This window comes from Equus przewalskii, chromosome 13 (genome assembly GCF_037783145.1).
Source record: "Equus przewalskii isolate Varuska chromosome 13, EquPr2, whole genome shotgun sequence".
Lineage (NCBI taxonomy): Eukaryota > Metazoa > Chordata > Mammalia > Perissodactyla > Equidae > Equus > Equus przewalskii.
The window spans coordinates 30175176-30192564 of NC_091843.1; the positions used below are offsets into that span (position 1 = coordinate 30175176).

Genomic DNA, 17389 nt, shown 5'->3' on the forward strand with positions numbered 1-17389 from the left:
CAAGAAGCAAGGGATTTGCTTTTGCCTATCCCCAGCATTTGAAAAGAAAGGATCATGTCCATAAGTCAAGTGAAAAAAATGTGGACTATGTATACAATGTGATCAAATGTATATTAATATTTTTAAAGACTGGAAAGAAACACACTCAAAGGTGTATCATGATTAATCTTTGAATGTGCATTATGAGTTAGTTGTAAATGTGTTCCTTTTAGTATTTTTATTTTCTAAGTTCTTACAATGAGTTTTATTTTAATCTTATGAAAAAAGGGGTAAAAGTTTTTAATGCACGTGAACCCAAAATCCCCCAAATGTAAAGCCAGTGTACAAATCTAAAAACTGACAATTCTGAAAAAGCCAGTTTAGGGTTATTCAAGCATAGCTTGTCACAACCTGACCAGATCTCCACTCATCTGTTTTTCCAGATTCCAAGTCATTTAATTCTTTCTCATAATTGTATTTACTGTTCTGTTTACTTTTTCCAACCCTGATTTCTTGAAAGCCAGACCACATGAATTTGTTTCAGTTTCTTTTAGTTTTGCTGTTTAAGTTTCACTCAAAGGTTCTTCAGATTCAACATGACTTAGAAGAAAAGAGACTTCTGATGATTTTGATTTAATTACTTCAGGCAGAGAAAATGTGTCTGATTATCTTCTATAGCTAGCTTACTTTATATTATGAAATTTAGTCTATTGATTATTACAATAAAATTCAAAGACTTATTAACTGCTTTGTGGGGGGGTGGGATGGGAAAGAAATCAGTGAAATGCAATGAAGATTAATTATATAGCATAATGTTCTGTTAATTGAGTTTTTAAATAGTTTTTTGATTAACAAGGATATTATCTTCCCATTTGGGATGCTATTTCATATGCCAACAGCATCTCAAAATGACTCTGATGAGAAAAATTCCCATGTTCTTATGTGATTTTCTTTTTTATACTAATATTGAGGTTGAGAATTCCCCTTAAGCTAAATAGGTTAACATGCAAAAATTAATGGAAGACAATTGGAATTACTGTACAAAAGAGAAAATGAAGATAGATGATAAGATTGTGTTTAAAAGCTGCCACAAGTAATGATAAACTACTCAGAGGAAGAAAGAAAAAATCATTACTCATAGTAACAGCCACATGTTCCTCAGACTTTTTATCCACAAAGCTTCAAGAGATGGAGTCAAGAAAAATTGTGTGATAATAAAGTCAGGAATGACTCCAGGCAACCCAACCATGGGGAATTGGATTGAATTCACCATCAATTATCTTTTTTAAAAAAATTGTGCTTATCTCATTATAGTTGGGTGCAGTTTTTACATTCTGCTAAAATAGATTTCCAACTTTATGATTTTTAATGAAAAATAAAACCAACATTCAGTTGTGAATCGGGACCTTGAAATTATTTCCGGTACGAGAACACATTGCTTTACCTAGCTTCCTACTTCTGTCTTAATCCCTATGATAAGAGGTGAAGTTATACTTAATCTGTTTTTCATGCTATGAAAGCAATATGTGTTCATTATTAAAAAATTAGAAAATTCAGAAAAACAAAATGAAGATAGTAAAAGTGAGAACCACTATTAGTCTTTTATAGAAAAAAACAAAGAGGCATGGATAAATCTGTTTGTTTCTTAACAAAAATGTGATATATTCTATAAACTGTTTTACAACCAGATTTCTTATTTAATAATAATAACACTTAATGAGGAATATCTTCCTAATTGTTAAATATTCTTCTAAAATACCCTAATGTTTTCGATGACTGCATATCGTTCCCTTATATGATTCTTCTATTGTTTACTAATAAATCTCCCATTATTAGACCTTTAACTATTAACAAATTCTCACCATTATAAATTATATATTTATAGGAATAGATATTGGTATGGATAGATACGATTAAGAAAAAAGCATATTATAAGCTATGTGTAGCATATTATGTCTATTAAAAATAGTTATATAATTGTACACACAAATATAATGAAAGGCTGTACACAATTTTCATAATAGTTATCTCTGATGGGATTGAGAGAGATTTTAATTTTTTACTTTATGTTCATTTTTATTTCCTGCAAATACATGTACCAGTTGTGTAAGAAAAAGAAGGAAATAAAATGAGAAAACACAAAATCTACATATGCACTATTATTATAGGTTCATACCCCTCCCCAAAAATTGCATAGAAAAAATACAAGGATCTATGCAAAATGTTAACAATGATTGTCCCTGACTGGGGAGATTATAGGTGATTTTTATTTTTCATGTTTTATCTATGATTCTCTATTTCTCTATATAGCAATTTATCATTCATAATAAGAAAAATGTAAGAGGAGAATTGTTTTACAGATGGGATGGGATACTTTGCAAAGCCAAGCAATAGAAAATATTTGGTGTTAAAATTCACCGATTTGGGTTCCTCCAAGCCACAGTAGCTGATCTACTCTGATTTCTGTTCAGTAGCTAATCAAGTGACTGTATAAATATGGCCCATGTTTCATTTTCTCACCCAAAAAAGCAGTTCATTATGCAGCAGGATATCCAGAAAGGATAGGACCAGACGAGTGTTAGTGTATAGATAGAAAGTTCTAAATTCAACCCAGCATCTGGAAAAGGCTTCCTCGCCTTCTGTCCTAGTACAAGCCTGGGAGAGTGCACAAATCTCACACTTAGCAGTCTTGCCAGGCGTGCCAGTAGACACGACCAGCCCGAGTGATCCCCAGATATTCGGAAACAGGGACACATCTGTTAAAGTAGCCAAATTGTTGCTGGAAGCCCACTTCACAATGTGGTGCATTTCAGACCTCTGAGGACGAGGCATTTGGTGAGGAGAGATGGAGGAGTGAGCCGAGGGGGCAAAAGAGAAAGGGAGTCCTAATAAGACAGGGTAGAGGGGCAGCTTTTCTCCTGACAGACTACAGAGAGGAGAAATAGGATGTGCTGACATCATCGTGGGATGAAGCTAACGCTGTCAGAACAACATGCTATTATTGCAGAATGGTTGTCCAATTTGCTAATTCTAATAACAGCTGCCATTTGTGAGCCATTATTAGAAGCCCGACACTGGGTTAAACGTTCTACGCGTAGTGTTCATTCATCTTCATAAGAGCCCCATGAGGAAGACACTGTTTTCCCCAATTTACAAACAAAGAAACTGAGGCATAGAGAAATTAAGTCACCTTATTTGTAAGGTTAAAATATTTGAGGCATACTTATACTACAAAATGATTGATTGTTTATCTGAAATTCAGGTTCAACTGGACATTCTGTGCTGTTTTTCCTGCTAAATCTGGTGCTCTCATTTATTCGTTACTCAGTAAATACTAGTTAGGCGCCTACTGCATGGAACTCCCAGTGTTTGTCCACGTGGCCTTCAAATGACGTGAAATTTATGCACTGGAGGTGGAGTGGGGATGGGGCTGAAAGTTGTCTGGTTCCAAAGTATACCTTGTGCAAGCACGGAGGAGGATACAAAGAAGGCAGGGGAGCCTCCACCTTCCAGAAGAGAAGTTAAAAAGAGGACAAATAATGCAGAATCTGAGAAGGAAGACCCACAAAGGCATGCGGTCCATGGACATGATCTGTTTGGCCAGAACATGTTTCCTTAAAAAATGGAGTCAAAAGCCTGCAGGTGGGGCATGGCCTCCCCAGCTCCCCAAGCCCTGAGCCCCGTTCACCCCTTCCCTGGGCCTGTTGGAGCCCTGTAGACATTGGAGTTCTCACCCTTTTTTAATGTTCTAGAGAATGACAGGTGTCAGCAAGTGGTACAAAGTGCTGGGACAGTACAAAGGCAAGAAAGGTGGTTTCCAGCCGGGGACTCCCAGGTGACTGCAAGAAGAAAGGAGCATTTTGATGAATCTCCTTACCCTTTTATTTCCCTGCATATTGCTAGCAATTTGCACTGTGTAGATGAGATTCATTCATTCATCCAGCTAGTATTCATTGAGCATCTACTATGTCCCAGGCATTGTTGTAGGTGCTGGAGGTGTAGTGATGAACAAGACAGGCAGAATCCCTGCCTCCAATGATTTGACATTCTGGTGAGGGAGACATATTAAGCTGTCGGTAGTAAAAAGTACTATGAGGAGCAAAAAGGCAGGAGGAGGGCGATCGAAAATGGTGAGGACAACATTTCTATGTGTATTGGTTAGGAAAAGCCCCTCTAAGGTTGGGACATAAACAGAGAGAGCAAAGTGAAGGAACAAATCTTGTGAAAAAGAGGGGCAAAGGGCTTTCCAGGCAGAAGGCACAAGTGCAAAAGCCCTGAGGCAGGAGTGGGATTACCGTGTACAAGGAACTATAAGGAACACGTGTGGCAGGATCACAAGGAGTGGCAGGGAGTGGGGCAGACAGAGGAAGTAGGGGGTGCAGGTCATGGTAAGGACAGTGTTTAGTGAGGTGGGACATTAAAATGGGGATAATAATATTACCTACTTCTCAGGGTTATTGCAAATATTTAAATAAATTCTCCATGCAAAGTGCTAACATAGTTACATAATTAATTCCATATTTGTGGCTACTCTTATTATTCAATATTCAATAAATATTTTTCTTAAGTGAATCAAATTAATCTATAAGCTATAGATTTAACAGCACATTGTCAGCGAAACTATTTGTCTGGGCACAATATATGTTTTTGTTTTGAAACACAAGCTCTGCCTTCAAATCACATGAGATTTATGCACTGAAGACCTCAGCCTGAGCCAACTTCTGTAGCGATTCCTTCCATCATTATCTCCACCTCTCCCTGCTTCCCCCCTACCCCCTAAAAAACTCCTTTACAAGCTTTCTTTCACTGCAATTTCGATTTCCTCTGGTTGCCTTCCACAGATAAAACTGTGAAGTTGTGGAAAGTCAGCGAGCGCGATAAGAGGCCAGAAGGCTACAATCTGAAAGATGAGGAAGGCCGGCTCCGGGATCCTGCCACCATCACAACCTTGCGGGTGAGCCTGGCGGCTGCTTTGGCCACCATCTTTCAGCTCCTTGCCCACCAGGGTCAGTGGAAGGGCTTCTAAGTTTGGCCACGTGCTGGCTGCTGCTGTAGGTTGCAATGGTAATGTGCGAGTGAGGGAGATCAAGCAGAGACCCAACCTTCCTGAGTCTCTGGTGGCAAGCAAGGAGCAGGACAGGCGCTAAGCTCTGATGACTACAAATCCACCCACTTCCTTTTGTCTCCGGGTGCTTGCCCACATGGCCACTGCCATACATTACTATGTTCTTAGCCTCTGTTTGCATTATCTAAAATATCTTGAGCATCTTCTGTACAGAAGGTACAGGGAATGGGACTACCTAGAGGGAAAGTTGGAGTCATGTGATTCAGAACACGAACTTCTGAATCTAACAGGCCTGGGTTTAAATTCTTGTACTTAACCAGAATCTCACACAGTCACTTTTTGAACTTTAGTCGTGCAAGTTATTTTTAGTTTCTCCATCTGCAAAACAATGAGCCTTATACTTCCGCCTGTGGTCTTAGGAGGATAAAATGCAATGAGGATGAGAAGCCCTTGCTCTGTGGCTGGTACTCAATAAATGACCTCTACTATTAGTCTGAGAATCTTCCTTCCTGCCCTCTAGAAATGCAGAGTCTGGTAAGAAAGCAGGATTTGTAGAATGAATATGCAAGTGATTCTGACACTAAATAGAGTAATATAAATACAATGAGAATCAGAGAGTTGCAGTTTGATCAAAGGAGGGAGAAATTATATTTGGTTCTGGGAGACCAGGAAAGGTCTCATACGGAAATGATGTTAAAAATGGATTTCTAAAAGTGGACTTTTAAGGGAAGGCTCTCTAGATATAGGTTAAAGTGGTTCAGGACTGAGTGATGAGTTTGGTTGTAGATGTGTTCAAGGTAAGTAGTGAAGCAGGCTCATGCTAGGACCAGCCCTAGCCCCAAGGGACTTTCAAAACTGTGTAAAATATGTGCTTTCAGACACCAGCTGCTCTACTGAAGACCAAATATTGAGAAGGGAGACAAAAGTACATGGGGGGAAAAGAGGTTGTCTCCCTAGGTTTACAAGCTGCTATGGGAATTGAATGACTAGTGTGTGCCCCATTAGCTCACTTGTTTATGTGTTCATTCATTCATTCATTTATTCGTTTGTTCATCTGCTTATTCAGCGGATGCTTTTTGAGCATGGACTCTTTGCTGACCACAGTCCCAGGCTGTTGCATGTTTATCTGGTACTAATGGCTACCTGGTACTAATGGGTACCTGGTCTTCTGTTGCGCTCCATCTGAGCCAACAAGCATTGGCTGCTCTGTTATCTTTCGCCGGCTGTGCCTTCAACCTGGAGAACTGCCCCACAAGTCTACCTTATCAGACTGGGTTGATGCTCCAAATGCTCAGAGGTTTTAGCGACCAGAGGATAGAGCAGTGAGGAGTATGAACATTGAGTCAGTCTTTCCTGGCTTAGAATTCTGGCTCCATTGCTTTCTGGCTGGTGACCTTGCACATATTACTTGAACTCCCTATGCCTCCAGTGTCGCCTCTTCATAACCGGGATGATAGTCACTGCTTCCCAGGATTGTTGAGGGGATTCAGTATGATATTGTGTGAGATAAAGAGCTTAGCCTGTCGTGTCTCACTCACAGAAAGCACTCAGTAATGTTAATTCTCTGCTGTTGGTTTAGTATTCCTATCATCATCATCATCATCATCATTTTCATGGCTGTTATTACCTCCTACTGATAGTAGGACTATGTCTATGAGAAAATTCATATTTTTCTTTTCACATAATTTTTATACTGTTGTATTCATGCTACACACTATTCACTGATATCAACTAAGTGCCAAGCACTGTGTTGGTGATACAAAAAGGAATAAGAGCAATTCTGTGGGGAAAACAAGTGGATTAGATGCCACTGGGGAAGTTATAACGTGACCTTCTGCCCAGATGTTACTTTGCCCTTGTTTGCTATGTGGATGGAATTTCTCAGCTGCCATGTGTAGTCCCCACTATGAATTCCTGTTGTCCGTGGCATCCAGTGGGGTTCCATATTCTGTGTTTAGCCCCTTGGAGAAGGCCATCCCCATGAAGAAGAGGAGAGAAGGCCTATCTGTAAGTTTCCACTAGAGCAGAGATTGTCTCCAGGTAAGACAGTGATGTTATGAAGCGGACTCACATATCAAACATGGAAGAGGGCCCTGAGGTGTGGCTGGGAGTTAGAAAATCCCATTTCTGGTTCTTACTTTCTTATTAACCATCTGTGTGACCCTGGGCCAGTGATCACAGTTCTTCTCTCCAAGCTTGGTTTCTAAGCTGCTGAGCACAGGACTGGACACAGTCAGTGGTTCTGCACCTGTGGGTGCTAGTTACAAATGCAGATTCCCAGGCCCCAGCCCAGTGATTCTCTTTAGCAAGTTTGGTGGTCTAGAGGAATCTGCATTTTTAATATGAGCTCCTGGTTGTTGAGACAAAGAGGTCTGTGGTCACTGGACTCCATCATCTCTAAGGATCCTCTGAGCTATTTTTTTTATAAGCCTCTATTACTTTTCAGTCGTTTTGATGGTTATTGTACCAACTTGGGAGACACGTTTGCTATAATACTGTAAATACTCGTATCTGATTTCACCTTGTCTACTTTCCTAGGCTTTCAAATATTGTGCATTTCAGTGTAAACATCCACACTTCAGCTTTCTTTCAATGCAAACAGTGAAAAGGCCAGCCTCCTTTCCTTTTTGATCCCTGTAGAAGAAGAAAAAACCAGGCAACCCTGAAGACTGTAGATTCAGAACAATGACTCCAAACAGAGAATGAGCCGACATGATATTAATCAGACTGTAATTTACTAACATGCTCTGCTCTTGAAATTTGCACTGCCAGCAGTTGGGGCTTTTTTTCTTCTCTGTACTATGATTACCTCTTGCTCACTTTCATAGTTTCCAGTTCTACGTGGATCTTGAGAGTGAGAACGTTTAATAATACCCGACAGCTAATTAATCCTCACTGAGTAATGAACCTGTTCTGTTTCAGTGCTGGGAGGCTCTGCTTTTCAAAGCAAGAATGTGGCTATTTTTTTTCCTTTTTTCATGGAAAATAACCTTTCAAATCCAGTCACTTGTTACCCAGAGAGACATTGAGAAGCACTTCTATGAAACTATATCTCCTGCTCAGTATCGTAGCATTCAAAGCAATAATCATGATGATAATTTAATAATAACACCTTATAGCTATAAAATGCCATTTACATCACAAAGTGTTTTCTTATCTAATCCTTTGATTCATCTTTAGAACAGCCAATAAGGAAGGCAGGACAGGTATTTGGCAGATGTAAACGCTAGTATCTAATATTTATTGAGCATTTACTATATCCCATGCACTATGCTGCACTGTATCTGCATTAGCTACCTCATGAGATGTGGTTCCTGGTTAGAATGCTCATTGAACAGATGAGGCTCAGAGAGGTTAAGTAACATGCCCAGGATCATGCATGGCTAAGAATCAAACCTTGATCTACTTTGCTCTGCCACCCGAGACCTTAAACCTGATACAGGCTGAGAGGGAAAGTGACTTGCCCAATGTCTGTCAGCTGGTTATTTCAGAGCTGGAACTGAAAATCAAGAGCTATGACTCTTAAACTTGGACACGTACCTTTGGGCATTTGAAATGGTTTTCTTAATAATTCATGCCATTATTATTCCAGGTCAGGATATGTGTGTGTGGGTGTGTCTGTCTCTCTTCCCTCTTCCCCTCTCCCTCCCTCTGTCTCACTCACACACAGTGCGTTTCCAGATCCCTGACCTCTCAGCATCCCCTGAGGTCTCATGTAGTTCTACTTAGCAAGATTCTCTGTGCCCTTCTTTCCCAACCTCCCAATACTCGGGGGTAAGGGACCCTCAGAGCCCTTTCTAGACAGCAGAAACTCATAGTTCAAGTAACTCCATCAGCCTGGGTGGGAGCTGGGTGCTGAGAAATCACACTTAGCGTACTTCTCCCTGCAGGATGAGCCCGGAGTTATTATTTCCCTCATTATGGTTGGCTGCCAGTGCCCCGGGAACCTGGGCCAGGTTGAAATTTTCTTTTTAACCAGTTATAAATACAGAGCCTAGAAGTTGTGATTTGTCATAACCTCCCCCAAAATGAAAGGGATGTCATGAATTCAAACTTCCTAATGGATTTTATCCAAACATTCCCTACAGCTAATATGAATAATAGTCATAATAAAGTAATAATAACAGCTGCATGTACTGAGTGCTTACTATGTGCCAGGTGCTGGATGTTATATCCTTATATTATTAACTATAACAATCACTCTCCCAGGTGGGTTCTCTTATTCTCTCTGCATCATCCAAAGCTTTACTTCCTCAGAGAAGCCCTCCTAGGATACCCAGGAGAAAAGAGCACCCTCGCATCGTCCCGTTCCCCTCGGTGTCGTTACGCTGCCCCTTTTTTCTTAGCCTTTACCTTTCCTGATACATCATTTGTCCATTGTCTGCCTCGCCTCCACCTCCACTGAAATGTGTGCTCCGTGAAAGCAGGAAACACGCTGTGTCCTCTCCCGTAGCTCCATGAACAACGCACGCACATGGTGGACACGCAGTAAATCTTTGGCCAACGAATGGATTTCACAGACGTGGAAACTGATTTTAGAATAGGCAAGGGAGTTGCCCAAGATCTCACGGCTAGAAAATGGCAGAGCTGGGATTCACCCCTAGTCTGTCTGACCCCAAATCGGATGCTTCCCATTAGGATTCCCTCAGCTTCTGCTTTCTAAGAAAATATCAATTTATGATCAAAGAGCAGGAGAATTTCATTATTTGTGTCTCTCAAAATTATTTGGCAAAGCTTTCTTAACATGTTAGCTGGATTTTGGGGGAGGGGAGGGCGAGGGGGGTGGGCTAGCCAGGCTTTTCTGCCATAGGGTGGGCACATAATAGAGGCACTCTTTTTTAGAGAAGAGATTAAATTACATCATGTTTTTACACACCTGCCTTCTGCTAGTGACTGCTTCTGTCTTTCTCTCAACTCAGGTCACACACGTTCTTGTGACTTTCCTGGACTAACGTTTTTCTACTTAGGACGATCCTGAAATTTGCAAATCCCCTTGGTGGTAATTTAGACACCCCCCCGCCCCCCAACCTCAGTCTGAGACACCACGGCAAATCAGGAGCTTTTACCAGCTCCAAATTCTGAAGGGGACTTCTAGAGGATTATTGCCAGCAGGTCATGGAATTGGGCAGATTGACTAAACAGACTAGCTTTTTTCCCAAAAGTGAAAACAACTGTTAGTGAAACAACCAGTTTAACTACCTGATCTGTTTTCTAGAGAACTGATTGAACAGACCACTGTTTAAGTTTACTAATAATAGCAACTATGTTGATTCAGCCCTTCCTAGTGACAGGCTCTGGACTGAGCAGTTTTATGTACATTTTACAATTCTCTCTTCATCACAATCCTATGACTTAGGCATCATGCCCGTTTTACAGATTTGGAAACAGAGGCTCATGGAGTTAAGCACCGGCTTAAGCCCTCACAGATAATAAGTGGCAAAGCCAAGAATGGAGTCCAGGTCTATCTGATCCCAGAGCTCCTACCCTTCACCATTATGCAAGATGATTTACTGTGTGGTCACTGATCTAGACAACAATGAGGATGATAGCATCTGACACACAGAACTTTTCAGTATTTTTTTTTTTTTTTTGAGGAAGATTAGCCCTGAGCTAACATCTGCCGCCAATCCTCCTCTTTTTGCTGAGGAAGAGTGGCTGTGAGCTAACATCTGTGTCCATCTTCCTCTAGTTTATATGTGGGACGCGTGCCACAGCCTGGCTTGATAAGCTGTGCATAAGTGCACGCCCAGGGTCCAAACTAATCAACCCCAGACCGCCAAAGAGGAGTGCACGAACTTAACTGCTATGCCACTGGGCCAGCCCCATCAACATGTTTTTATCCTATTTATTGAGTGCCTCCTATGTGCCAGGCATTGTGCTAAGTACATACTACAAAGTGAGTCTTACAGAGATGAATGAAACATACTCCCTGTCTGCAAGGAGCAAGGAGGGGACAAGTTGCAAATGTCTACAACGTGAAATTAATTTAAGCAGTGGTTTTCAAACTGGCGTGACTTGTGGTCACCTGGGATGCTTTTTAGAACACAATCACTGGCCTCATCACCCAGGGATTCTGGTTTCAAAGGTCCGAGTTGTACCCAATGACATCTTTGACAAGACCCCTCCTGGAAAAGCACCAGGTGATTCTGATGCTAGTGGTCCTTGGGCCGTGCTTTGAGAAACACTGGATAGGGTAAGTGTCCTGAGAAAAACCCAGAAGACTGACATGGCAGTTCAGAGGAAGAACGGAAGGGAATAGATATAGGATCAGGAAAAGGTTTTCAAGATGCTTCTTGAAGGATAGATAGTCTTTCATGCTGGGGGTCTCATTTGATGATCCCACGGATCCTAGGAGGCAAGTAGGACATGAATTGCTATTTCCCTCTTTTTAGTGGTATGGATTTGATTATCTCCATTATAAAGGGGGGAAACTGAGGCTCTGAGAGGCAGAACTGAGAGTCAAATGCCTCCTGTCTACACACAGCCTTTATGCTTTCTTGTGCCTCTGTGGTGACCATGTGGTGATGCTCACTCCGGGAGGATGGGTAACCCCGACCCACTTTCAGGGAAAATGGTGGAGTCAGGATCGGCCGTCACTGCCCCAGGTTTTAATTTTAGGTTTATGCTTTGATAACCGAGGCCTCTTAGAACACAGATACAGCCTTCCCCTACCCATTTTTAATTTTTCTAGACTTCATCTTGTGATTTATTACTGCTCTGCGGGCTTAATATACAATCCTTTTACAGTTTCCTCTTTCCTTCCTTATATTTGTTGCAAATAACAATGAATGTTTAGCTACTGCAGTGAAAAATCAATCAAGCCTGTTCCATATTCACAGGCTTGCAATGGCACCCGGATGGCCCCCTGGATTAGATTAACTTTGTGAATGTGTCACTCTGGTGTGGGTAATTTCTCACCCTTCGCTCCATCCCTCCCCACTCTGCCTCGGCGGGTGGATATTGAGATCTCGCATTGATTGACTGCACTGAAAGGGGATGCTGGCATGTGATGTGTGTAACTCAGCGGAACGCACATAGTCTGTGTTTATGAAAATAAATAATAATTTCTGTTATCGTTATTGATTGCCGTCATTATCTGATTGTATCTGTCTGTGTCATGGGGTTTCAGTTATGGGATCAGAAAGCGCTCCACGGGAAGCTCAGGCACTCCCCTCCCCGACAAGCCTCTGTGCTTTGACATGCTTTGTCTTTTGGGGGTAAGACTTGGGGATGTCCCTGTCCTGTTCTTTGGCTAATGTTCGGTGAGACAGTGTTAGTTGTGTTCAATGTCAAACAAAGGAATAATTCAGTTGAAATAATAATAAGAGCAGCAAACATTTATTGAACATCTGCTGTGCTCCAGGAGCACTCTGCATACGTTGGCTGATTTTATCTTGAAGTTAAGCCTATCTTGTAGGTACTGGTGTTATCCTCATGTTAGAGATGTGGAACCCAGTGCCTGAGGTCAGCCGGCTTGTAAGTGGTAGTACTTGGATTTGAATTCATGTCTTCACGATTCCAAAATCCATACTTCTATCCTGCCTCTTGTATTAAAATAGAATGCCTGACATATTCATCTGAATATTCAGTGTAAACCAAAATATGAGTAAGCAGGGACTAGAGAACAACCTGTAGAAGCTGCTTGGGATAAATGGGTTTTCCATTTCATTTTCGGGGAAGGTGGGGCAGGAAAAATGCATGAAAGTAGGTCGTGGAGATCATCAGTCTCCAGGAACGTCTTAAATCATCCCCAGCTGACTGACTCAATCTCCAGGAGCCGGGCCAAGGCATCTGCCCATACTTCTCAGCGATATTCCAGGCAGTCGTGAAGATCAGCTGGGTTTGAGGGCATTGGCATAATAACCTTTAAGATCCACTGCGAAGTGGGGGTTCTCTGACTTGATTTTTTAAGTTCTTCCTTTGTTCTCTTTCCTCCTCTTAACTCAAGGTTCTAGATAGAATAATCTGAGGGCAACATTATTATCATATCCTATTATCATGTTATTATAACATGGTTGCCTTTACACTAAACGAGTGATTTGATTTCAAGTGAGCTTCTGCAAGCCAGTCAGGTTTAGGTTGCCTGTGAGCTGTTCTGCCCAGTATAACTCAAGTTCTTTTCTTCTCCAACTCCTGGTCAAATCAGGGGTCAGCCCACCTAGTGGCCAGTATGCTGTAACAGTAACAAGATTGCAGACTTTAATTAAATGCTTACTGTGCACCAGGCCTTCTGCTAGGCACACTGCAAGCACCATCTCATTGCACCTGGCAGCAGCCCTACGGGATGGGTACTGTTGTTCGCCCCATTGTACAGATGAGGGCATTTGATTCAGAAAGCTGAAGCAACTTGCCCCAGGGCTACAGCTACTAAGGGACAGAGTCACATTTTTTTTTTTTTTTAATTTTTTTTTTTTTTTTTAAAGATTTTATTTTTTCCTTTTTCTCCCCAAAGCCCCCCGGTACATAGTTGTGTATTCTTCGTTGTGGGTTCTTCTAGTTGTGGTATGTGGGACGCTGCCTCAGCGTGGTCTGACGAGCAGTGCCATGTCCGCGCCCAGGATTTGAACCAACGAAACACTGGGCCGCCTGCAGCGGAGCACTCGAACTTAACCACTCGGCCACGGGGCCAGCCCCGGGCAGAGTCACATTTTTAACGAGGTTTGGTCTGACTGCAGAGTCTGTGATCTTCACACCATGCTACAGAGTCTCCACGAAAGAGCTAGGGCTCAGGCCACATGTCAACCATCATCTGTAAAACGGAAATCATCATACATCCTTTCTGCAGAGGTCATGCTAATAAAATAGAGTAACATGTTGGCAGTATCATCAGTACATGCTCAGTATATGTTATTATCTTTCTCCTTTCCCTTCCCATCTTGTCTTTCACCTGGACACTAGGAGTTTCAGGAAAGCCTGATGAATACATTGCAAAGGTTCAAAGCATTATTACATTTGGGGGCCGGTAATCCGTTATGCTTTATGTTGAATGTGTTTGTAATGCTCTCCTAAGCTGCCTTAGATTCAGAGTGTATATTCACTGACAATAAAATATTTTCTTTCATCCCAAAGCTACCTTTATTATGCTACATTTAACATGTAGTAATTAGATCCAACATAAATGTAAATATAAGCAGAATCCTATACCTGGTTTAAGATCGAGTTGTCTTTGTCTCTCGCTTCCAACCCTTTGGAAAGCATCCATGGCTTCTCGAATGTGATGGGACACTCCCCATATGTACACTCAGTGACTGGGGAAGCTGAGAAGTCCACCAGCATCAGAAAAAGAAAAGAATCCTGTTTGAGAAGAAAATCCAGATGTTTCCATGGCCTCCGGTGCAGTTTCTCTTGAAATTCCCTGGCTGTGAGGCAGGACAGTATTCCAGGCTGTGATCTGTTCGCTCTTCCTAACTGTGGTCATTAAATGGTCTGAATTGCAGAGATGTGGGAAAGTTGACCAGGCCAGGGCAGGCTGCTAGCCTTTTTCAGGCTTTACAAGGAAGGATCTTGTCACTGTGTCAAACCTAATTCACACTGACCCAGATGGATTTTTCTCAAGAGGGAAGTTATTAGTATGACTCCCCCTGTCTTTTTCTTTAAAGGGCTCTCTGTATACTTTTAAAGTAAGTGGAAAATCCAGGCATAATTGGATGATTCAAGGAGAAAAGTACCTCCATTTTCTGAATCTTTCAGATGGAACTATCTGAATTATGAGTGAAAGTGGAAAGACGTTATCCGCAGACCAGGTCCCGGCTCTGAAATGTGAGCTCACTGTTGCTGGCGTGAGAGGTGTGAGTTCCAGCCCATGAAACGACATGGGCCTGTATATCTGTGTGCAGGGGTGCACATGCTACTGAAGCAGCGCATTGCTCAGGAAACCTGAGAATGTTCACAACGCCTAGAACTGATTTGTATTTGTTTTTCAATTAGACTTACTTATCCAGAGATCAAAAATGTGTGCCCAGATCCCTTCCACTACCAGGTTACGCAAAGAACTGATTTGAAATCACGAGAGGACTTCTAGGGCCTCTGCTCATTATACGTAAGATTTTTGTAGAAAATAATTAACACAGATGGATTGGGAATCAAGTTCAGGAAAGGACACGATCACTTTGATCCTAGTACGCTGCAAACCAGGCATCATTGGAGGCACTGAGGTGAGCATTTTAAATACCCATCCTTACCAGAAAAAAAGATTTTAAATATTTCCCTAGAGCTTAGTGTATAGGAGGATACTTTCTTTTATTTGGTGCATAAAAATAAGAAACTGGTTGGAGGAAAACATATTATAAGGGTAGTTTTATCTTAAAGAAGATTGTTATCAACAGGGAAAGTATTTAATTCTCTGGTTTCCTTAGAATGATTGAGCCAGAAGGAAAGGAATTTTCTACCTGAAAGGCGTTAGGTTTGTGTTTATTCGAGTGGCGGACGGTGGGTCGCACTCTTGTAATTTGTTGTTGTGATCAGATGATCACTGGGCTGGTGGTCTTTACCAGAAGAAGGTTCAAAGCAGTGGTAAAAACGAACACATACGCATACACACCCACAAATGTTTCTTGCTCAAGAAGGATGGGAAACCCTAGCTTAAAAACTTTTAGACAAACTTATTTACTTCAGGGTTTCTTAGGACCTCTAATAAACTAAAATATAATGTTAAACTCCAAGAAAGATATCCAGCATGCAGTATTTTCCTAGCTTATTTGACCATGAAAAACCCTTTCTCAATTTATGCGATTACTGTTCTTTATAACATTTTACTCAAAATGTGGTCCTTGGCCTAGTGCTTGTTCACAACGAGATAAAGAGCTTGTATCAGAATATGAATCGTTCACATCACTAATCCACTGTATAGTTCAGCTGACACTTTTATTTTTCATAGCAAGACTTTCTCAATGGATGAAGCAATGCACTGATTCTGGCTTGAGCTCCTTATCTTGTCATGGACCATTAACAAACAGTTCATGGATCTATTATTTTGAGTAGAACACTATAAACCTCGTTTTGGGAAATGTTGGTTAAAAGAATTGGGTCAGGGAAGAGGGCTTAACCTGGCAGCATTTTCACTCTGCTCTTGCTGCCTTTCAGTCACAGAATCACATGATGATGAAAGATCCTTAATACTGACACTCAAGTTCCTTAACATTAACTGAGAACCCACTAGTTCCTGACACTCTTGCAGGCTCTTTGCATACTTCCTCGTTTAATCTTCACTGTAACCCCATTTCCCAGATGAGGAAACTGTGCTCCGTTTGGAGGAAGCAATTTGTGTAAGGTCACTCACTAGCAAGTGGCAGAACCGGAGTTCACCCCTGGCTATCTGACTGCAGATCCCCCCCTTCTTAACCACCCATGCTATCTGGCCTCCCGTTAGCAATGGTTTTCACCATCTGAGCCAATGGAGGCTTTATCCTACTGTCAGAGACTTCTTAAAGCACGAACACCCCATTAGCCAATCTGAAAACTATCACTGTTCTCAAATGCTTCCTTCTGTGTAACTTAACATCTACTAATCTGCATTTATAAAAAGAAGGTTCCATGTATATAGTCCAGGTTCCACATATGTAGTCCACACATATAGACCACATGTGTGGTCCCTGCCCTCATGAGGCTTACAATCCAGTGAGGAACTACCTGGCTATGAGCTTTTATTTGAAAATCCTAACAGCACCAACTTCGTGTTCCCATGCCTGACATTACAGCCAAGCTTGTTGTGTAACATTTCTTCTCTGCTCAACATTTTCTTCTCTGCTCTGTAATCTCACTTCCTCTAATTATTTTTAGGGCTTGAGAGTTCTGCAACTTTGAATTAAATAAAGACATTGTCTGTTTAATGCCAAAACATTCAGACACAAGGGTGAAAACTTCATCCAATTATCCTGCTCTTTCAATACCAAACATGCAGATGTTTAGAAACTTCTGAAAGCCAGATTTTTTTAAAAATCATTTGCTTTCCAAATTTGAAGAGCATCTGAGAAAAGCATCCTGTGGTGGAAACATAAGATTATCAATGCTGACAAGAGAGCAGGAGTTCAGGAGTTGTAAGGTTAGATATTGAGATAAAAGTGACAAAATAAAGCCACATTTGGTTACCATTATTCCTTCCCATAGTAAAGTCATCTCTGAAGATGCACTCACAGATGACTATCACACCAGTTCTGATTACAAGTGCCTTTGCCGTACTTGATGGTCAAATCAGTTAAGAACATAGGCATCACCAAGGTCTCTTGCTTATTCATTTTTTCACTAATTCCACAAGGATTTATTGAGTACCTACTGGAAGCCAGGCACTCTGATGGGCCCTGGAGTTATAGCAGTGAACATGAATGGCACAGTCCCTGCCCTCATGGA

The 17389-nt window shown here is 41.4% G+C and overlaps 1 protein-coding gene across 16 annotated transcripts in view; it reads left to right on the top strand.

Annotated features, from left to right (window-relative positions):
* The window catches only part of PPP2R2B (protein phosphatase 2 regulatory subunit Bbeta), a 436961-nt gene that overhangs the window by 338663 nt on the left and 80909 nt on the right, over positions 1-17389 (top strand). For all 16 annotated transcript variants that reach the window (XM_070569299.1, XM_070569297.1, XM_070569303.1 and 13 more), the window contains one exon: positions 4821-4933. In XM_070569299.1, the coding sequence (XP_070425400.1) occupies positions 4821-4933 (113 nt within the window). The remainder of the gene's footprint in view (positions 1-4820; positions 4934-17389) is intronic.